The sequence below is a fragment of the Antechinus flavipes genome, chromosome 2, assembly GCF_016432865.1.
Source record: "Antechinus flavipes isolate AdamAnt ecotype Samford, QLD, Australia chromosome 2, AdamAnt_v2, whole genome shotgun sequence".
Taxonomy (NCBI): domain Eukaryota; kingdom Metazoa; phylum Chordata; class Mammalia; order Dasyuromorphia; family Dasyuridae; genus Antechinus; species Antechinus flavipes.
The window spans coordinates 203885464-203908950 of record NC_067399.1 but is presented as its reverse complement, the minus strand read 5'-3'; the positions used below and the strand labels follow the sequence as shown (position 1 = coordinate 203908950).

The following is a 23487-nucleotide window of genomic DNA, read 5'->3' as shown; positions in this document are numbered from 1 at the left end:
TTGAGATATGTTTTGGTGACTTTGGGTATAGTTCCAAATTGTTTTATAGCCCAATTCACTGCTCTGCCGATAGTGCATTAGTATACCTGGTTCCCCACAGCCTCTCCAACAATTATCATGGCTGTGAGTTGGAAACTAAAAGTTACTTTAATTTGAGTTTTCTCTAATTATTAATGAATTTGAGCTTTTCTCCCCATGTGGTTGTAGATAACTTGAATTTCTTTCCTTAAAAACATTGTTCCTATACTTTGACCATTCTGTTGATAAATGATTTTCTTATAAATTTGAATCAGTTTCTTAGATGTCTTGGATATGAAATTTTATAAAAGACACTTGCTAAGATATTTTCCCTTACTTGCTTCTTTCTTTCCTAATTTCTGTGGTATTAGTTTTGTTTGGGCAAAATCTTTTTATGTAATTAAAATTGTCCATTTTATCTCCCATAATTCTCTCTGTACCACTTGGTTATGAACTGTTACCATGTCCATCTGAATGGTAATTTCCTCCTTACTCTTCTAATTTGTTTATGATGGTCCCTCTTTATATCTTAAGTCATTCATATATTTGGAACTTATCTTTGAATATAGTGTGAGGTGTTGACTTATACCTATTTTCTGCTAGACTAGAGTACATTTTTTTAGCAACTTTAAAAAAAAATCAAAGTGATTCTTTATTCTAGCAGCTGAAATCTTTAGGTTTATAAGACATTAGATTATCTTTATTTTTTAACCATTCCCAAATCATTTTGACTTCTGCTTTGTGATATAGTTTGAGATTTGGTACTTTTTTGGGCCACCTTTCTAACTAATTTAAAAAAAAAAGAAAAATGTTTTTTCTTTGTAATTCTTGACTTTTTATTCCTCAAGATGAATTTTGTTGTTACTTTTTTATTTCTATATAGTAATATTTTAAAATTTTCATTGATATGGCATAGAATAAGTAAATTAAGTTAATTTAGGAATTGTCATTTTTATTATATTCAACTTATTCTGAACAATTAATATTTCTCAAATTATTTATGTCTCTCCATGTTTTCATAAAAAGTGTTTGGTAGTTGTATTTTATAGTCTTAATTCTATAACTTTTTTTATATTCTATAAGTATTTTAAATTGAATTTCTCTAATAAGTATTGCCAATCTTCATAAAGATTATAATTTTAATTTTATGCCTTTTGGAATACTATACTCCGAGTTCTCTATTCCTTTATAATGTTAGCTGGAAAGTCTTATATGCTCCTGATTATAGTTTCTTTTTATATGAATACTTTCTTTTTGGCTGCTTGCAGTATTTTTTCTTTAATATGGAAGCTCTGGATTTTGGTTATGGCATTACTAGAAGTTTTCATTTTGTAGTTTGTTTCAGAAGATGCTAAGTGGAATATTATATTATCACTCTGCCACTTGGTTCTAAGTTATCTGAGCAGTTTACATTTATGACTTCTTGAAATATTATATTAAGCTTTATTTTTCTGGTCATGTAGTAGTCTACTGTTTCTTAGAGTCTTTCGTCTTGACCTATATTCCACATCAGGTTTTTTTTGATAATATATACCTATTTTTTCTCTTTTTTTTAAAGTCTTTTGATTTTGTTTAATATTTCTTATTGTCTCCTAGAGTTTTCTTTTTGAAGTCCTAATTTTCAGAAAGTTGAATTCTTCAGCCCAGTTTACCACCATTTGTTCTAAAGTATTAACTCTCCCTGCCATTTTTTCCTCCCTATGTGTTCCATTGTGTATCTCTTCTTTCATTTCTTCCAGGTACTCTTGTAGTCCTTGTGGCCAAGACATTCTTTTTCTCTGAGGTTCTACTTGGACTTGTGGAAGTTTTCTCTTCTTCTGGGTTTACCCCCTTGAGCTTCTCTCAGTCCAAGGTATTTTCTACATTGTATTTGACATTTTCTCCTGTTATTCATTTCTCCAACCTCACTTTCTGGATGGTGGGCTTGTGCTAGGGTCAAACTATACTCCCGCGCTTATGGGTAATGTGGTGAGACCCTATTTAATCCTGAGTGCATTGATTATGACCAAACTTGACTTTGTTTAGCCTTGTTTGTAGTTGTGATTTTGGCCCGGGCTGCCTGAGTGCTGAATTGAGCATGTGCTGCCTGACTCCTCTGCTAGGTATGGGTTGCTTGAATTCTGGCCCTATTTCTCCCCTCCTATAAGTCCTCTAACTCACCTCACCTTGGGCACTGCACTGTGTCTGTCTCCTTGCGCTTGATACTGGACACTGTTACATTGCTATTTTTCCCTATTATGGATAAGGTTGGGGCAGACCCTAGATGTGCTGGGTGCTGCTTTTGCCCTATTTCCTGCTTCAGATTTGACTCCTAGATCATCCCTGTTAGTCGCTGATCTTGCCTTGTCTCTTCTGACTGATTGGGTTCCTGGGTCATTCCACCTTGGCTGACAAAGCCTACAGCTTCGTCCCTCACCTCAGTTGCCTTGGGTAGCTTGTGCTGGGTACTGCCCTAGCCCCACTCTCCCACTGCCTGGTAGTTTCATATTTTACTTTCTACCTACTCTAGCTTATCTTAGTTCTATGATTTCACAGAATTCTACCAATCTTTTTATGATACCCTAGATTGAATGGAAAAGTTTATAGCTGATTCTTCATCATTATTTCTTAATAGCACAATTTTAGGGTTTATTAGAATGTTTGTGGATATGTAGGTTCTTCTAAGTTCTTAACATGTCATCTCCCCATAATTTTCTCCATCTGCATTTCACTGTATTATGAAGTAATATTACTTAGAATTTTCTATCCTTCCTTATCAGTATCGTTTTATAAATGAACTCTAATCTATTGTTGTCCCTAGTGGCTGTATTTTATTTTCATATAAAGATTGTATCTTCCAGTTTCTTGGCCCTTTTTAGGTAGTCACATTGTGGTAACACAGTCACAATATGGTGACTGTTATGTAGGCATTCATCTTTACTAAGAAATGATGGTAGTCTGCATCTTTAGGATCTTTAATTTTATTCACCTCTCCTCCAGCTTTTTTTTCCTTAAATAATCAGGTTTGAACTATTTAAATTACATTCTGCTGCTTATCTTTTTTCCTTTCTTTTAAGTTGGGATTAATTTTGATCTTTATATCCAATATTCCTGATTGACCACAGAAAGATAATTTTTGAGATAACTTTTCTTTCTATTTATTCTATATCATCTATCAAGATATAGTCAGTTTCATTTTTGTTATGAAGATTCTAGTGCTCTCCATCTCCTTGAAGAGAATATGAGATATTAACAAAACTTTTGAGTATTTTATCATCCTAAATCATATTACAGTAGAATTTTCACCTTAATATTTTTTCTTCTTACCCATGGAAGTTATAAATATCAAAGTACACACTGACTTTTTTTGAAAGACATTGTCATTTTCTTCTTATAAATTATCCATCTGCTAATATGGAAGTTGACACATAAACTGCAGTTGTATTCAAGCATGTATTCATTTCTATTAGCTTACCTTCTTTTGGATTACTGTAGGGTGAGTTGAAGTGTCCAGTGAAATATGCCTTGTATGCTCTGTAAAATTAATCTAGGTTCGGAGGATTTTGCATTCAACAGGCATAGTCTTGAGGGTGGGTACAAGTTTATTACTACTCCAAACCTTGATTTAAATAAGACATAAGAGGAAATCATAGCACAAAAGTAACACACAATTAGCAAACACAGTGGCTACCATAAAGACACTGTAACAAAGAGACAAATAACATTTAATGTACATCATCACCACTCCCAAGTTTCAAGATTGATTCTTAGCACTGTCTTCTTCTTCCCTATTTTCCCATTATCATAGCAGAAGAAAGGATTCATGCAGGATTATTTCCTGTCAATCTCGGTTTCTTAAGTCATCATTGCCAAAAATTTATCAACTTATGACCACCTACCTAATTAAGAGTCACTCCATACTAGCAGGCTTTTGAAATTTTTTTTCAGTCTGGGCTACCTGCTTTATCATGGTTCATTTTTCACTATCCTGATGATCTAGGGTCATATCAGAAGAATATATAAGGAAGCACCAATAATATTAACTCATATTTACATGATATTTTATTTTTAAAATATTTTCATCATAAAAACCTTGGTCTATATATTATTACTATCTTAGTACTTAGAGCTGAGGAAATCAAGACTCAAATACAGTTAAATGATTTCTGACATATAGCTAATAATGATCAAAAAAAGTACTGAAGTTCTGTTTTGTGATTCAGGTCCTGTGTGCTTTCTACCTCACCAGATTACCGGGATTTCCTTTGTCTCCTAAAGGAGATTAGAAATTTTTTGGAATGGCAGCTTTGGGATTTGGAGATATCAACCAAATTCCAGGCTTTCCATAGTTGTTTCTTCAGATCCACTTATCAAAATGCAATTACCTCTTTCCCCTTGTACAACTCAGGAGTGATAGTCATATAAGAGAGTACACAGGCACTTCATTTTAATAGTAAGATTATTTTCATTGCAAGTAGACAAAGGTATATACAAGGAAAAGAACTCAAATAAGTTTTGAGATAATATTTATTAAGTGCTTATCACAGTACCTGGCACATTGTGGGAGAGTATTGCTTTATATATGGGGAAAATCTTTTTAGCCAGTACCATATCATGTTATTAAATGCTGAATGATTTTTGATTTTCTTAGATCCTAGCAACTTGTTAATTAGCCCAGTTTTCTCCCTGAAACAAAGATTGGTCTTTTTAACATTAATTTTCTGTTGGTACTGTGGGTCCTGGAATAACACTGTCTCTGAAGAACTCAAGTTGAGGGTCTCCCATAGAGCAGTGAAAAGTGTCATGATAAACATGAGCCACTTAGTGAATAAACATTTATTAATCATGTATATGTACCAGGTACTGTGATAAACACTGGGGTGTACAAAGAAAAACAAAGAACTGCTCTTTCTTGTCAAGATATTCACAGTCTAAAGGAAGAGACATCATGCAAAAAACTATTTGTTAAAAAAAAAAAACTGTTACAAGATAAATTAGAAATAACCAACAGAGGAAAGAAGCTAGGGTTAAGAGGAAACACAGAAGACTTCCTGTACAAGATGAGATTTTTTTCTGGGACCTGAAGGACGCCAGGAGGCAGAGATAAAAAGTGTAAGTGATTCAGGTATGGGGGACAGTTAGTGAAAATGCTCAGAGTCAGGATAATGGAGTGTCTTTTTTAAGGAATAGCTAGGAGACCAATGTCATAAGAATAGAAGACATAAGAAAAGAAAAGGGGGGGCAAATTACGAAGGGCCTTGAACATCAGTATTTGTTTGTTTTTTAAAATTTGATCCTAGAGATGATCAGGAGTCACTAAAATTTATTGAATAAGGAAATGACATGGTTAGACCTGCACTCTAATATACACATTTTGACATCTGAGTGGAAGATGGACTAGAGTTAAGAAAAGCTTGTAGCAGGGAGACTCACCCATCGGCCTGTTGCCATAATTCAGGCATGAAGTGATGATGAACTCCCTAAGGATGATGGCACAGGGGCAAGGAGAGAAAGGGGCATATTCAAAAAGTATTACTAAAGTAAAAATCATCAGGCTTTGGCAACAGATTGAATATGAAAAAGTAAGAGTAGAGAATGGGGGTTACAATCAAGATTGAAGTCTGGGATGACTGGGAAGACAGTAGTGCCCTCAATATTAATGAAAATATTTCTAAATATGACCAATTAGAATTGTGCAGGAAAAGGAATCCTAAGGATAATCACTATAACTATCAATAAATATGTGAAAAAAAATTGGTGCTAATTATTACTATTTAGAGAAATGCAAATTAAGGCAATTGAGATTCTGCCTTATCCTTAACAAAGTAGCAAGGCGAAAGGAAGGAAAATGTTGAATGTTGGAGGGACTATGGCAACAGGTACATTGATTCACTCTCAGTGGACTTATGAATGGGTATAATTCTAGAAAGCAGTATAGATTATACACTTAAGTGCTTACAAACTCTTTGAACCCACCTTTATCATTGCTAGACCTATACCTTATCATTGCTAGACCTATATGCAAAAGTGATCTAAGAATGAGAAAAAGATCATATATTTCTATGTCTTTATCTATCTATATTTCTATCTCTATTTGTAGCACCCCTTTCTGTGATGGCAAAAAAATGGAAACTAGGGGGATGCCCATCAGTTGGGTAATGGTTGAACAAAATGTGCTATATGAATGTGAATAGAGTACTATTTTCTGTAATAAATGAGGAAGTTTAAAAGACAGGAAGACTTAATTGAACTGATGCGAAATGAAGTGAGTGGTACCAGATGAATGATTTATACTTAACACCAATATTATAAATTCATTTAATTTTGAAGACATTTATCGACTGATAAAGAATGAAAAGTAGAGAACAATTTATACAATAACAAGACTATAATGACAAACTAAATTTAAACCTATCAGAACTGTGATCAGTGTAGTGACCAACCACAATTCCAGAGGACTGATAAAACATGCTATCCATAACGTAACAGAGAAGTGATGGATTTAGGGTACAAAATGAGACACATTTTTAGATAGAGCCAGTGAGAGAATTTGTTTTTCTTTGCTATGAATACCCACCTTCTTTGTTAGTCATATAAGCAGTTATTGTGGCTGTTTCTAATATTACCATCCAGAAGTGTGTTTAATCAGTGGGTTTTTTTTTATCTAGTAATTCAGTTCATTTAAATAATATATAAACTACTAATTATAAAGCACTGTGCTGGGTATGTGGGATTCTCAAAAATTGAAATAAGAAGCTCTTGCTATCAGGGAGATTATATTTTGTAGGAATTAGAGATTCAACCTATATACAGATAAGCAAATTTAAGGTATTCTAAATAAGGAAAGCACATTTATAACTGAAGGGCTTAGGGGAGATTTACTGGGGTAGTAGTATCTATACAAAGCCTAGAAGAAAAATGAAGATTTTGATAAACAAAAATGAAAAAAGGGTGTACTCCAGGTATGAGAAAACATGGTCAAACACACAAAGGTGGATATGGGGAGTAAGATATAGTGAGAAATCCAGGATGACTCCTAGGTTGTAAGATAAGGGGGATTGGGAGAATGATGATGTCCTCTACAGAAATAAGGAAAGTAGGAGAAATGGAGGGTTTAGAGGGAAGGATTCTGAATTCCCCTTTTAGATGTATTAAGTTTAAGATGTCTTTTGGAATCCAGTTCAAGATGTCTAAAAGACTATTGGCTATGCAAGATGATTATATGTGTATAGAACTAATAATTAGTATATGACCTTAGACAAGTCACAGTCTCTCTGAACTTGTTTTTTAATCTATAGAAAAAGAAAACAATAGTATTTATATCTTGTAGTAATTGTGGGGGTCATATTAGAGAATATATAAAAATCCCTTTACAAATTTAAAAGCACTTTATAAATGTTATTATTATTAAGAGATTTGCCTAAAGTTATTCAACTAATAATTTTCTGTGCCAGGATTTTAAATTTATGGTATAAGTACTGATATTTATTCATGTCCCCCCCAAAAAACAAGCAAAAATTGGCCTTTTAGAAATTCAGAATTCTCTTCATATGGTGGTGGTAGTGATAACAGAGGAGGTTTTTGAAAGGTGAATAGTGGAATATCATAGAGGTGAATATTAGATTAAGTTGTTTTAGAACTTTACAAAAATGTACTATTTTATATTTTTAAGTGTTCTTAAAGCAGTAGGTTATTCTAGTAATAGCATGCTGAGTTCTTATAAATATTAACATACGTTTCCTTTAAAAAATGCAGCTTCCTATTTTTTATGTGAATACATTTAAATATTCTTCCAGAGTACTTTCAGTAGCACTAATAACCTGATGTTTCAACTATCCATTTTAGTGGTACTTAATAATCTACTTACTAATGCAGTTATTTAGCAAATTGAGTAGAGAGAGAGAGAGCGAGAGAGCTGTTAAATGGACAAGAAATTAGCTGGCTCATCAAGGAGATTGCCATTTATGTTCCAACACAGTGCACCTATAATAATCTCATCAATAAAACTATTATGAGTAATATTTTCCAGATGATAACACTGTTAGATTTTGAAATGTAAAGATGTACAGTGGAATATAAACTTCTTGAGGATAGAAACTATCCTTTGTTTTTCTTTTCCTTGTATACATTATGAATCCTAATTGCTTGCTGAATAGGAAGCTTGGACAGTTTATCATTATGATATATGATCTTTATTATCTTCGGTATTTAGGACTGAGAAAGAATTATTATCTTCGGTATTAGGACTGAGAAAGCATTCAAAGGAAATGACACTATTATATGTAGTACCTTACAAAAAAAAAAAAAAAAAAGATGTCATGAAGTCAGTTAGGGGGATCCAGAACTCTCTTCATTTATTTAAAGTAAACCCCTTGGATTGAAAATCCTTCTTAAAAATACAGATAAGCAATAAACAATTGGTATTTGAGAGTCACCAGTCATACAGTGAGGTTAAGGGACTTTTCTTTTTCTTTTTGTTTAGTTCAATCATATCTGACTTTTTGTAAAATGAAAGATTTAGATTAGATGGCATAAGATCCATTCTGATTAAAAATCTGTGACTATTATATTCCACATTTTTACTATCTCAAACAGTTGAGTAAAATATGTAGTGATTTACATTTTCATAAAATGACATATTCCACATTCATAAAGTCCCTTTTCAGTTTTATGATAAAATGCTGTCTCTCCTTAAAAAAAATGTCATTTATAAAGTAGCTTATTTCTGTTTTATAGGTATGTTTCGAAAAGAAGAAGAACTAACTCCATCACAGAGAGGTTTGGCTGTAAGGTATGTTTTGTATAGTACCGAATTCTTATTTCTTGGTCTTTTGTGCTCAGTAATATTACAAAGCTAACGATATTTTTTAACAAGGTATTGGTAAATTTAATCTCTTTCTTGGCATGTTTATTATATACTGTGGGAGAAGAAAAAGATTGTTATATGTGTATTATATGTAACAAATAAAAAAGTCCATCCCTCTCATAAGCAAAAACACATTTCTCCCTATTTTCATCCAGTTAGCATTCAAGTAATTAATATTAAATGTCTGCAGGACATTGGCTTAGATTCTAGATTTAGATGAAACGTAATCCTGCCATCATTGATCTTACAGTGAAGAGTAAAATACAAAGCTCCCTTACTAATAATATGCAGTATTAATTGCATTAGCCCATTCAAGGATTGTAAAACAAAGTATGTTGTATGAGGTTATATGAAGAAAGAGGTCATTACCAGTTCTTTAGGAGGGGGAAAGGGAAAATGTCATTGAGTGAGGGAAGGAGTTTCTTGAATTGGTTTTTAAAGAATGAATAGGTGAAGAAAACATTCCCAAGAGAGGGAACAATGTGAATAAAGACAAAGAGGCCAGAATGTACAAGATATTTTTGAGTAGTAGGATTGGGTTGAGGAGGAAAGCAAGGAAGTAATGTAAGGTAAAGAAACAGGATAAAAGGATGTCATAAGATCATGAAGGGCTATGAATATTTGGAAAAGACTTTGAATTTTATACTTATGCAGTCAATATGTCCTGGAAGTTCTTATCTCTGAAGGGTGACAGGCGGATCTGTGTGAAAGAAAGATATTTTTAGAAAGAAAAACTCATCTGGACCTAAAAAGATAATAGAGGTAGAAAAACTTTGTGAGGAGGTTATTTTAGTAGACTATTCAGTTGCTAATGAGGACTTGTATGATAGTGATATCAATGGGAATAAAGAAGAGGGGATAAATGAGAAATTTTGAAGAAGAGAAATCCACAAATGCTGCTAACTGATTGAATACCAGAAATAAAGGAGAACAAAACATGAAAGACAGTTGCATATTTTAGATATGGAAAACAGGTAAATAGGCGGTGTTACAGGTAACCAGAGAAATAGAAGGATCAAATTTAGAAAGAAACATACAAATGGAGTATACCAAGGCCACCGGAGATTTGGGCTTCAAGCTTAGAAGGGAAAACAAGTGTTGAGAGATTAGATAGTCATCTATCTAGGGACTGGAGCTCTCAGAATGAAAGAGAAGATTAGAGACAGAATATACCAAGAGAGAAGAACAAGGACAGGCCTTGAGAAAACTGATATATGAGGTTAGAAAGATTATAAGCCACCATGGGAAAAAGAGTAACCACAGTAGGAGAATAAAGAGGAATGAGTTATCCTGAAAGCTGAGGAATGGAAGACATCTCCCAGGAAGGGAAGAATCATGTTATAGTAGAAAACATGAGAGTTGGATTCAGAATACCTGGGTTCAAATCCTTTTCTAGTACAAGGCCTTACTAGCCTTGTGTTAATGGGCAAATCACTTCTCTGAACTTCATTTTTAAAATCTATAAGTGGGGTAAAAATATATCTCACCAGTTGTGCTTTATGGGAAATGATTTTTAAATCTTAATATACTATAACTTATTGTTAAACTTATTGTGTAATTTATTGTTAATCAGTGAAGTGATCAGCAGTGTGTGCTATGAACAAGTACAGGATGAATGCCAAAAAATTAGATTTTTCTCTTAGCTCATTGGTAATCATTGAAAGAGTAATTTGACAACTAAGTGAAGAATGAGCTGGGAGTAGGGAAAGACCAACCACCAGGCTAGTGCAATAACCCAGGTATGAAGTGATGAGAGCGAGAGCCTGCATCAGAATTGTTGCAGTGTTAAAGGAGAGAAGGAAGCATATGCTGGAAACATTGGGAAAATAGAATCTTTACCGAACTTGGAGAGCAGTTTGAGAGAGTGCAGAGTTGAAGATAACATCTAGGCTGTAAACTTGAATGGCTGGAAAAAAAATGGAATGGTCTTGATGTTAAGGGTTAAGAAAAGACTCCTTTAAAACCAAAACAAAACCCTAAGAATCTTTGTAGGCAGATGGAGATGCATGAGAAGGTATGATTGCCTATTCATATTCCTGGTGGACATAGAAAGGAAGAAGATAAAGGCAACAAATAAAGGCTATTAGCTAAATTAAAGATTTTTCTTTCTCTGTGCCTAGAAGCAAGAAGAAAAAATATTTGATGAAACCATTAAGTTTTAAGGAACAGAGGCAGAGCGGAGGGAGTAGGCCTCGGGGCCTTAATTGTCTCAGCAGAGTTGAAGGCTAGGACATCTTGCCAGAACTAAAAGTTAGGAATACAGATGGAAGCTAGAATGTCCAAGAATGGTCTGAAGCAGTCATTGTGAGCAGTGAAACAGGGATCTTAGAAATGGTATATTTATATCACAGTCATGGCTCCAGATCTTAGAGATGGCCTATTTCTGAAAGATGTTGAAGTCCAAGATCTGACAATACTAAAGACTAGTGGAAATAGGATAGATAAAGAGGAGATTGTTTTTGTAGAGGAAGTAGAAGTCAGCTGTTAGAAAATTTTTAAACATGAATGTGAAAGTACATATTACAATGATGGCCAAGCATGACGAGGGAGAGGAAATCTATAAGCTAGATATCATTTCTATTACTGAGACTCAAAGCTTGAAGTAAATAATAAAATAAATTGCTATGTTTTTTTTTTGTTAATATCATGTTAATAACAAGAATCAGAACATTTTCAAAATTTGAACAGTTCTGATTTTTACAAATAGATAACTTTGTTAATTGATTTTGGCTGATGGCATATTTAGAGATGGCTTCTTAAACAATAGACTAGATCTTCTGCCTTAATAAATGAACTTTTGATTCATCATTTCTGACAAGGTTAGAAAGATTATTCTCTGCTAACTCTAAATAGTGCTTAACTGGAAATGTATCTTATTTTTATACAGGGGTGACTTAATCCTATAGCAACTATCAGTTTTAATTAATTAAAAATGTTAAAATTTCTAATTCTCTATTGTCACATAAAAATAGTTTAATTAAGAAATGTCTTGCTATGTGTAAAACTAGAGCCAATAGGAGGCTGTTAGAAAAATGTCACAATATACATTAATGAATACCCCAGAATAGTTAATAAAATTATTGAAAATTTAATTGTATTTGCTCTATTAAATTACATAAATGGGATAACATTTTGGGGGGGCTGAGGCAGTTGGGGTTAAGTGACTTACCGAGGGTCACACAACTAGGAAGTGTTAAGTGTCTGAGGCTAGATTTGAACTCAGGTACTCCCAACTTCAGGGCTGGTGCTCTATACACTGTGCCATCTAGCTGCCCTGATAACATTTTTAAGAGACAAAATTATGTAAAAAATGATGAACTTCTTAAAGTCAAGAGACACCTAGGCGCTCACTTCTTGCCATTGGTACCCTACTCTATAAGATTATTGTAAGCATCAATATGAGAATCATGTATGTGAAATACATGATGAGCTTTAAGCTCTATATAAATATTAGTTATTATAGTATTCTTGTTCAGTAATTTTTCAATTTTGTCTGACCCTTCATGACCTCATTTAGAGTTTGCTTCTCAAAGATACTAGAGTGGTTTGCCATTTTTTACTCAAGTTTGTCAACTGAGACAAACAAGATTAAGTGATTTGCACAGTCACTCTACTAAGTATCTGAGGTTGTATTTCAACTCATTCCCCCAATTCCAAATCCACACTTCTCTCTCTAATGCTACCTAGTTGTCATCATTATTACAGCATTGAAATATAAATCTTTAGCAAATGTTATTTACTTAAGGAAAAAAAAAAGCCCAAGTGCTTCATTGATCTTTCTGATTGTTATAAATTTGAACCAAAATTTATTTTAGCAAATTTACTTTTGCTGAAGTTTTAGGATAGTAACCTTTTGTCCCTACAGAGTGTTACACTTTGTTTGACTATGTTAAAATGTAGAGATAACTTTAATTAACTGGGTTTTGTTATTGAAGTGACTGATGATGAAAATGGAACTTAGTTGCTTGAGTATAAAAAGTTTTGTGATTCAGATTCACATATATCTAGCAGGTGTATTATAGCCTTTGAATCACTTTTTCTTTATCATCAGAAACTTCATGATATGTGACAGTGGAGGAGGGTGGCAAAGTGGGTATGGGAGAGAGAATGGCAGAAGGGAGGGAAATTTCAAGCAAAAGATTTAAAACTGCAACTTAATAAATCTTAAAGCCATGTTTTTATTTATATGATATTGAAGGTTAAAGGAAAGGTATTTGAATCCAGTTCATCTTTTTACTAGACATGAAATATGTCTACTTTCTTATAAAACTTCCTTGCTATTTTTTTTTTAGGGTGAAAGAAATTTCAGATTAAGGAAATACATGTTCCAAGGTCCTCCACTCAAATCCCACTCTGGTGCCTCCTTATGGCATGGAAATTAACCCTAAAGTTCTATGTGCAAGCTCTAACAAGCCTTTCCACATTGCAAGGGCTTCAAGGACCAACCCTATAATAGAGTATATTTATGTTATCCAAGGATCAGCCTAGCAAAATTTGGAGGAGTACATACCCATATTTGCTGCCAGGTGATGAGATATTTTCAGCCATAGTAACTTTTAAAGATCCTCTAAGTCAAAGAGAGGATTGTAATTTGCATAAATTCACTGTAGTGAAATCACAAATTGTTGAAAATATTGAAGGTATTGCAAGGTATTACTTTTATCATTAACAGCTTTCTATTTTTAAGAAGTTTGTAGCCCCAATCATAGAACTAGTCTACAAGACAGAAGAATAAATTTTCTTCATTCATTTGCAACTTAAGATATATCAAATTTTAAAAAATTTTTCCATATTAATCAGCAGCATGTTTGGACTCAAAAGTGTTCACATAGAATAATGAGCAGATCATAGAATAAAAATTCTCTATCTACTAATAATATATGTAAATTTCCATGTCATTACATATAATTCTTAAGTTATTCTACTTAGTGGAAAATTTAAGAATAAGTACTTCTACAGATTTATGATCCAAAAACTTGTCTTTTAATGTTGATGCGCTCTTTTATTATACATGCTTATTAGAAGAATTCAAGAAAAAATTCATTTATTTTTGAAATAGGAAAAAAACAATAGGAGGAATGGCTAGTCTTGTAGTAAACCGCTTAAAATATTATGCTACATCTTACAAGATGCTTGTCTTTGAATTCCAGACGCATGCCAAGTCTACTGGAGTATTTAAGTTACAACTGTAATTTCATGGGTATCCTGGCAGGCCCATTATGCTCTTACAAAGACTATATTACTTTCATTGAAGGCAGATCATACCAACTGACACAGTCTGAAGCAAATGGAAAAGAAGAGATACAATATGAAAAAACAGAACCTTCTCCAAATGTAAGATCTCTATATTTTGTGGTGCTATTATATGCCAGAATATTGCATGAAAGCTTTCTTTGAATTATTTATTTATGTCTATAAATAGACATTGATTAACATTTTCAAGTATATTTGTGATTTATTTTATCAAAACAAAAATTGTTCTTTAAAATATTTTAGGATACTTAAATAAATAAATGCCTATAACCTGTGGTTGATTTCACAAAAATAAGATTGCTTCCTTCAGAAACTGTTAAATTCTACCTCAGATGACATAATTGATACTCATAGGTTTATTGATTTAGAGTTCAGGCCTTTGAGGTCATACAGTATAACCTTTTCTCTTTATAGCTAAGAAAATAGCTTTCAGAACTTAAGTGATTTGCCATAGGTCACACAAATAGTGAATGATGCCTTTAGTATTTTATAGCAAATAAAATGAAACATTAACTATTAAGGGGAGAAATATATTTAAGAGCTATTCATTTAAAATTAGTAAGAAATGCTTAAGACAATAATATATTTATTATCTTAAATATCTTAATTATTATTGCATGCTTTTTGTTATATTTTAATAGGGCAATTCAAAAAAGACCTAGTAGAGCATTTAGAAACCAAGAGAAATATCCTTTATTTGTAATATTGCTGTCTTCTTTGGCCTAAAAATTATGTAACATTCACAAAATTAGTATTATTAGTCTTTGAAGGACCCTAGTATAGTAAATATTAATATGCATTAGACACAGTCCAAACCCAAGCTGAAAAATTGCTCAGTGATGAGCTATGACTCCCTGTATGAGTCCTAAATTATCTGCATCTCCCAGAAGAAAAGCAATTTGTTACTTCATGGCTACTCCTATGAGTAATATTATTAGGAAGTTCTTCGGAAGGTATTTTGATTTGATTGCCTTCATGTTGGGATCCAGGAGGCACCAAGGTATTTATGGGTAGAATCCTAAATTAAGAAGATTTGTGTTTGAACAATACCTTCACCATTTAATAGATATGTGAATTTGGGCAATAACTTAGCTTCTCTAGCTATAATATAGCTTTCATTGTTAACTCACAAAAGTGTTGTCAGGAGAAAGGGTAATTGAATGTTTTTTAAACTATATGGCAATCTGTAAATATAGAAAATGATTAATTCCTGCCCCTGACCACTTTTATGAGACTGCAAGAAAGTAAGTAGAAGTGATAGAAGTTAACCAAGGAGATGATATGAAAAAAGTGGCTTCTAAAAATAATAAAAATGAATAATAACTGATAATTGTATGGTGCTATAAAGGTATACCTTGTTACAAAGTATATATTGTTTTAATTGGGAGGTCCTATTGAGTTCTTCATAAAATTCTTTTAGCTTTTTAATTCTCTGCAAATGTTGGGTGTCTCTAAGCATTGCTTCGGAGATTACCAATTCTCCAATTAAATAATGTTTCTCTTACTTTTCCACCACTTCTAGAGAGATGTTATGAGCCATCCTTCCACTTTACAGTGTAAAAATTCCTTCTTTTTTTTTTTTCTTTTTTTATATCTGGGATTGTCAGACAATTAAATTCTTCTCATAGTATGTTTACTCATTGATCATTGGATGAGATTCTCACATACAAAATGTCAACAATTTAGTTTATAGATGCTGATTCTTAGTGTATTCTATCCTTGCTCCTTTCTGCCACTTTGCCACTGCAATTACAAGATTGGTACAGTGGGTATTTCACAAGACAAAGGGCATTTTATATTTTTCTTTTCTTTATAGGTTGATATGAGTAAGGATTTCATTGCCAAATGACCAGCCTACAGGAGATCAGACTTCACATTTAGCTAGACTCAGTATTTTTGCTGGAACCATAACTGAAGCCTTTCCAGCAGGTATAGAATTTTCCACAGCTTGTGTTCCATTGCCATAGCCATTGAAAATTCCCATCAGTTGAAGGAAGAGATGCAGTCGGTGAGATTGCAAATCTGAGTACTGAGATTTTACCAAGTATTTTCCTTGTATTATATACTTTATGATAGTAGAAAAAGTATGGGCTCTAGAATTATAGGATCTGGGTTCAAATGCTACATTTAAAGTCCTGTTACGTTTATTACGAGATATGTTACTTTTCTCTGGATGTTTGTTTCCTAAAAAAAAAAAAAAATGAGGGAATTAGATTAGATGTCTCAGAGGTCCCTTGAAACTCTAAAGGATACTGTGATACTGTGGGATTTTCATATAAATAGGTACAGAATAGTTAGCAATAAGATAGTTTGAAAGGCATTAGCAGTTGGAGGGGGAAATCAAGAAAGGCTTCATACAGAAAAGATGGTATTTGAGTTGTATCTTAAGGATGATAGAGAATCTGAGGAAGAAGGAAGGAAAAAATACATGCATTCTAGGTTTGTGGGACTCTTCTTATCCAGGCCCAGAGATGGGAGGGGAATGGAATATCAAACTTCAGAATCAGGAATCCTGGCTTCAGACATTAGTGGTGTTGTGAGAATAAAGGAACTAACACTTTGAAAGTGCTTTGTATATCTTAAAGCTCTATATAAATGCTGGTTATCATCATCAATATCATCAGCATCATGTGTGAGGAAAAGAGAGAGGACCTGTTTTGATGCGTTTCAGAGTATGGGAGAGGGAGTAATGTCTGATGAGGTTGGAATTCAGGTTTTGTTGTAGGGTTTTAAAAGCTAAAATTAGGAAGTTTATATTTTATTCTAGAAGTATTTGGAAGCCACTTGAATTTAGGAGAATTAAAGTGGACAGATATATACTTTAAGAAAATTATTTTGACAGTAACATATATGATGGAGGAGAGTTGTGTAAAAGTAACAGACTTAAGGCAAAGACCAGTTAAGATTGAGGCTGTATCTGCAGTTTAGATGAGAGGTGATATGGACCTAATTTAAAGTGATAGCCCTTTGGGTGGAGAAAAAATCCTTTGTATGGAAGATAGTGTAGAAGTAGGAATAGCAAGGTTTGGTGTCTGGCTGAATGTATGGTGAAGGGAACGTGAGGAATCCAGGATGGCACAAAGGTATCAGTGAACCAAGGAGACTAGTAACTTGGATAAAAATCAGCAAATTTGTAAAAGAGAATCATTTGAGGGAGAAAGATAATGAGTTCCATTTTGAACATGTTTAAGTTGAGTATGTTTCTCTTTTAGAGATAAAAATTAATATGAGATGCATTACACTATAGGAAAAAGAGAAAACCATGATGGGAAAAAATGAGTGATCACAAAAAACAATTTAGGAGTCAAATTCTAGCTAAAGAAGGAAAATCAGACATAAGAGAGACACATATTTAGACACCCTCACGCAAATTCTCAACAGATCTTGCTTCTGAAAAAGATAGTGATTTTTAGATACAGGGATTATTAGTGGATGCAAATTTCATCTAGGCATAGAGAAACTTATACAAAAGTACTAGATACTTATAGCTATTTGTAGCTTAAAGAAATTAGGATAACAATTCAGAAACTTTTTGAGAACTTCAAATATTTTATTTCTAAATTGTATATATAATATATAAATAAAATCAGGAAAATAAAAAGATATTATTCAGAGTATTTGGTTTTACTGTACAACTTCAGTAAGATTCTTTTTTATTATAGCTTTTTATTTACAAGATATATACATGGGTAATTTTTCAGCACTGACAATTGCAAAACCTTTTGTTATGATTTTTTCCCTCCTTCCCCCCACCTCCTCCCTCAGATGGCAGGTTGACCAATACATGTTATATATGTTAAAGTATATGCTAAATACAATATATGTATACATATCCATACAGTTATTTTGCTCTGTACAAAAAGAATCAGACTTTGAAATAGTGTACAATTAACCTGTGAAAAATCAAAAATTCAGGCAGACAAAAATAGAGGGATTGGGAATTCTATATAGTGATTCATACTGATTTCCCAGAGTTCTTTCACTGGGTGTAATGGGTTCAATTCATTACTGCTCAGATAAGATTCTTAATAAGACTGCTTAACCACTGAAAATTTTTGAACAATCAGGAGTATTAAAAGTCATCTCTCAACTCAATTCATAAAATTCTTTAAAAATTTTTATTATCTAAAATTTTTCCCCTATTACATTCAAAACAATTTTTTTTGCATTTGTTTTTAAGATTTTTGAGTTCTTATGCTCAAAAAGTTATCAAACTGTGCATACCCTTTGATCCAGCAGTGTTAATACTGGGTTTATATCCCTAAAAGATCTTAAAGAAGGGAAAGGGACCTGTATGTGCAAAAATGTTTCTGGCAGCTCTCTTTGCAGTGGCCAGAAACTGGAAACTGAGTGGATGCCTATAAATTGGAGAATGACTGAATACATTGTGGTATAGGAGTGTTATGAAATAGTATTGTTTTGAAAGGCCTGGAGAGACTTACATGAACTGATATGGAGTGAAATGAGCAGGACCAGCAGATCATTATATACTTCAACAACAATACTATATGATGATCAATTCTGATGGACATAGCTCTCTTCAACAATGAGATGATGAACCAAATCAATTCCATTTGTTCAGTAATGACTAGAAGCAGCTACATCCAGTGAAAGAACTCTGGGAAATGAGTGTGAACCACTACATAGCATTCCCAATCCCTTTGTTTCTGTCTGCTTGCATTTTTGATTTCCTTCTCAGGTTAATTTTACCTTATTTCCAAGTCCGATTCTTCTTGTGCAGCAAAATAACTATGGATATGTATACATTTATTGTATTTAACATATATGTAAACATATTTAACATGTATTGGTCTACCTGCCATCTAGGGAAAGGGATGGGGGGGGGGGGGAGAAGGAGGGGAAAAGTTGGAACAGAAGGTTTTGCAAGGGTCAATGCTGAAAAATTACCCATACATATATCTTGTAAATAAAAAGCTATAATAAAAAAAGAAAAAAAAGATTTTTGAGTTCTAGGTTTTCTCCCTTATCCCTACCCATACTTTAGAAACTACAGATGAAGTTATGTAAAACATTGAAGGTCAAGGTGTGAGAGAAAACATAGATCTCCCACCCTAAAGAAAATAAAAACCCTCAAGAAAAATTAAGTTAAAAATATATAGAGAGAAATAATTCTTCCATCTATATTCAGACACAATCAGTTCTTTTTTTGGGTATGGATAGGATTTATTATCATAAGTCCCTCTGAGTAGTTATGGATGATTGTACAACTGAGAGTAACAAAATGACATAAAATTCTTAAATGGTGATTAATATTTTAGATTTTTACTGTAGAAATTAAGAATAACTTTTATACTAATAGTAACAAAAATATAGTTAACTCCTTATCTACCTGAAGGTCACTTATTAGGCAAGCTCAACTAAGTCTGCTTTCTCCCCTATCTCCCAAAGCTTCTGGGAACCTAAAATAAGTTGTCATACCCTGTTGAATGCTAAAAATCTGAAAGGTACTTAGAGACCACAGAGTTCTCCTCCCTTCATTTCACAAAGAAATGATTCGGGGGCAGCTAAATGGCATAGTGGATAGAGCACTAGCCCTGAAGTCAGGAAAAAACCTGAGTTCAAATCTGGTCTCAGACATTTAACACGTCCTAGCTTGTGTGACCCTGGGTAAGTCACTTAACCTCAATTGCCTCAGCAAAAAAGAAAGAAAGAAATGATTCTGAAATCTTGAGAGGTTAAAAATTCTTGTACTTGACCTATAAGAAAGCTATTCAGGTTCCTCTCCAAGTACATAGTTGTCTTTTACTATGTACTTATCCAATATTCCCTGCCTGATACAGTTTTAAAATGTGAGAAAAGGGGGCAAAGATTGCTGTTAGAGAGCATCATGTCACAGCAAACAGGAAAGAGATGGATGAAAGACAAATTATGAACAACAAAAACAATAAGAAAACCATGATACAGGAACTCAGAAAGCTTAGTAATATAGGGCTATTCAGTGTAGAGGCAAGTAACAGCATGCTCCACTTAACCTCAGGAGTCCCTGATGGGGAAGTATCTCTTCATTATGTGGAATACAGTATAATAAAGGTCATATTGATGACTCTATCATCAAGACAGTTAAGATTATTCATAATTACTGTGTTTAAGACATCAAGGAGAAATAATTTTTGGAAAGATTTCCTTTCCAAGTAAAGACTTGATGCTGGAAAAGAATAATTTTCAATTATCTGGAAAGTTAAATTATGTGAATTAATTACTTCATTTCCTGATTATGTTCAATAAATGATGTGTTCTGCAGTCTTATTTTATATAAAGAAAAATTTGATAATCTGAGAAAATAATGTGAACTGTGATTTCAATGTCAGGTGTTATCTTGATTGCTGATCAAGGATAATAAACTTCCTTTGGAAGTACTAATTGAGCATTTTTTTCACTTTTAAAATTATTTTAAATAGTGTCTGATTTGCCAAGCATCAACATAAGTTGACTAACTGTACATTCTTTTCCCTTATTTTATGTGTCAATACATAAATGTGATTTCTTCTGGTAAAAAAAATTGATGTTAGCCTTTGACAGAATTAACTTAATTATTATCACAACATATAATTTTGATTGAGGCAGTATACATAGTGGATAGAGAGCTTGGCCTTAGAATCAGAAATACCTGGATGTGTGACTCTAAACAAGTCCCTTAACTTCTTATTGCTCCCAAGAAACTCTTGAAGACTAAATGACTAGAAGACTAAGACGCTGGGCAGTATGCATTCATAGGGGAAATTCCTCACTACCTATTAAGCCAGAAGTACTGTCCCAAAAACTTTGTAGAAATTTAATTTTAACAAAAATTAAAATGTTTCATCTTCTTTTACTCCAGTTCTATGGAAAAGCTACTTTTCCTGCTTTTTCTTGAAAAGAGGTATAAATTTCTCTAATGAATAAAATTTAGGAGAAAAGGATTGTTAGTTATTTAATAAATTCTAATTGAAACTAAGTTCCTTGAGGAGCTTACTTCATTTTTCCTTCAGAACCAAGGTGCTTTTGACTAAAGTAGCTGCTTAATAAATGCTTACTGCATGATTGAGTAATTTAATTCATTGATGAGATCCTTACGGTTTTTTGTTGGTTTTTTTTTTCCCCCTATTTTTCTTGAGGGAAAAAAGCATTTTGAAATTCAGTGGTATAGCTGTTTTTTTGAAAGATTCACTAAATTTAGAATCAGAGGATTTAGGGTTACAGCCCAACTCTCTCGTTTCTTTCTCTGTAAAAAGAGAGAGTTGTTGATCTCTATGCCTCTTGACTGCTCTAAACCTGTGACCCTCTGTGATCTAGGGTACCAACTTTTATTTGTAGACAATTACTATGGAAAATATTGTATATTTCTCTTCCAGAAAATATTGAAGTTCACTTCAAATAAGAGGAATAATGTACAAATTAGTTTAATTTTATTACTTTTATTCTCTGAGCCTTCTTTTTTTTGCTGGACAGTCTCACTTACATGACTTCATTAGCTCTCAGGAGTTCAGCTAACATATCTCTGGAGATGAATCTGTATATAGCATAGTGCCAATAATATAGTTGATGCTTATCACCCAATAGATGATTAATGAAGTTATTGGACAATATTGTGCAATAAAAAATATGCAGAATTCAAAGTCAGAGGGCCTGGATTCAAACCTGTTCTCTTCAATATTATTACCTGTGTGCCCCTGAGCAAGACATTTAACCTCTCTGGACCTCCATTTACTCAGCTGTCAAATGACAAAAGTTCGAATGGATGGCCTTCAGTGAAATGCCTTCCTGCTCTAGATCTAAAATTAATCCTATGATCATGAGAGACTTGTTGGTTATTCTTCTCACAACAAAACTACCCCCTAAAAAACTTATATTTATACTTCTTCATTTCTCAGACCATTCTAATCTAGCTTCTGACTTCATATTTCCATTGAAACTACTTTTTCAAAGATTACTAAGAACTCTTTTGTTGCTGTTAAGGCAACGGGTTAAATGACTTGCCCAGGATCACACAGCTAGAAAGTGTTAAGTTTCTGAAGTCGTATTTGAACTCAATTCCTCCTAATTTCAGGGCTGGTGCTCTATTCACTTATGCCATCTAGCTGTCCCAATAGACTCTTTCTTTCTTTCTTTCTTTCTTTCTTTCTTTCTTTCTTTCTTTCTTTCTTTCTTTCTTTCTTTCTTTCTTTCTTTCTTTCTTTCTTTCTTTCTTTTCTTTCTTTCTTTCTTTTCTTTCTTTCTTTCTCTCTCTCTTTCTCTCTCTCTCTCTCTCTCTCTCTCTCTCTCTCTCTCTCTCTCTCTCTCTCTCTCTCTCTCTCTCTCTCTCTCTTTATTGACAGAACCCATGCCAGGGTAATTTTTTACAGCATTATCCCTTGCACTCTCTTCTGTTCTGATTTTTCTGCTCCCTCCCTCTACCCCCTCCCCCAGATGGCAAGCAGTCCTTTACATGTTGAATAGGTTACAGTATATCCTAGATACAATATACGTGTACAGAACCGAACAGTTCTCTTGTTGCACAAGGAGATTTGGATTCAGAAGGTATAAACAACCTGGGAAGAAAAACAAAAATGCAAGCAGTTTATATTCATTTCCCAGTGTTCTTTCTTTGGGTGTAGATGCTTCTGTGCATCCTTGATCAGTTGAAACTGAATTAGCTCTCTTTATCGAAGAGATATCCACTTCCATCAGAATACATCCTCAAACAGTATCATTGCTGAGGTATATAATGATCTCCTGGTTCTGCTCATTTCACTTTGCATCAGTTCATGTAAGTCTCACCAGTCCTCTCTGTATTCATCCTGCTGGTCATTTCTTACAGAACAATAATATTCCATAACGTTCATATACCACAATTTACTCAATCATTCTCCAATTGATGGACATCCATTCATTTTCCAGTTTCTAGCCACTACAAACAGGGCTGCCACAAACATTTTGGCACATATAGGTCCCTTTCCCTTCTTTATACCCTCTTTGGGGTATAAGCCCAATAGAAACACTGCTGGATCAAAGGGGATGCACAGTTTGATAACTTTTTGAGCGTAGTTCCAAATTGCTCTCCAGAATGGCTGGATGTGTTCACAATTCCACCATCAGTGTCCCTATTTTCCCACATCCCCTCCAACATTCTGCATTATCTTTCCCTGTCATTCTAGCCAATCTGACAGGTGTATAGTGGTATCTCAGAGTTGTCTTAATTTGCATTTCTCTGATTAATAATGATTTGGAGCATATTTTCATATGTCTATAAATAGTTTTAATTTCTTCGTCTGAGAATTGTCTGTTCATATCCTTTGACAATTTATCAATTGGAGAATGGTTTGATTTCTTATAAATTAGCAAGACTCTTTCTTTAAAAATGTTTTTACAAAGGAATATTTACTACAAAGGTA

At 33.3% G+C, this 23487-nt stretch overlaps 1 protein-coding gene across 1 annotated transcript in view; it reads left to right on the top strand.

The window, feature by feature from the left end:
- The window catches only part of MBOAT2 (membrane bound O-acyltransferase domain containing 2), a 156769-nt gene that overhangs the window by 115244 nt on the left and 18038 nt on the right, over positions 1 to 23487 (top strand). Inside the window, exons 6-7 of the mRNA XM_051976082.1 lie at positions 8734 to 8788; positions 14014 to 14197. Coding sequence (XP_051832042.1) covers positions 8734 to 8788; positions 14014 to 14197 — 239 coding nt within the window. The remainder of the gene's footprint in view (positions 1 to 8733; positions 8789 to 14013; positions 14198 to 23487) is intronic.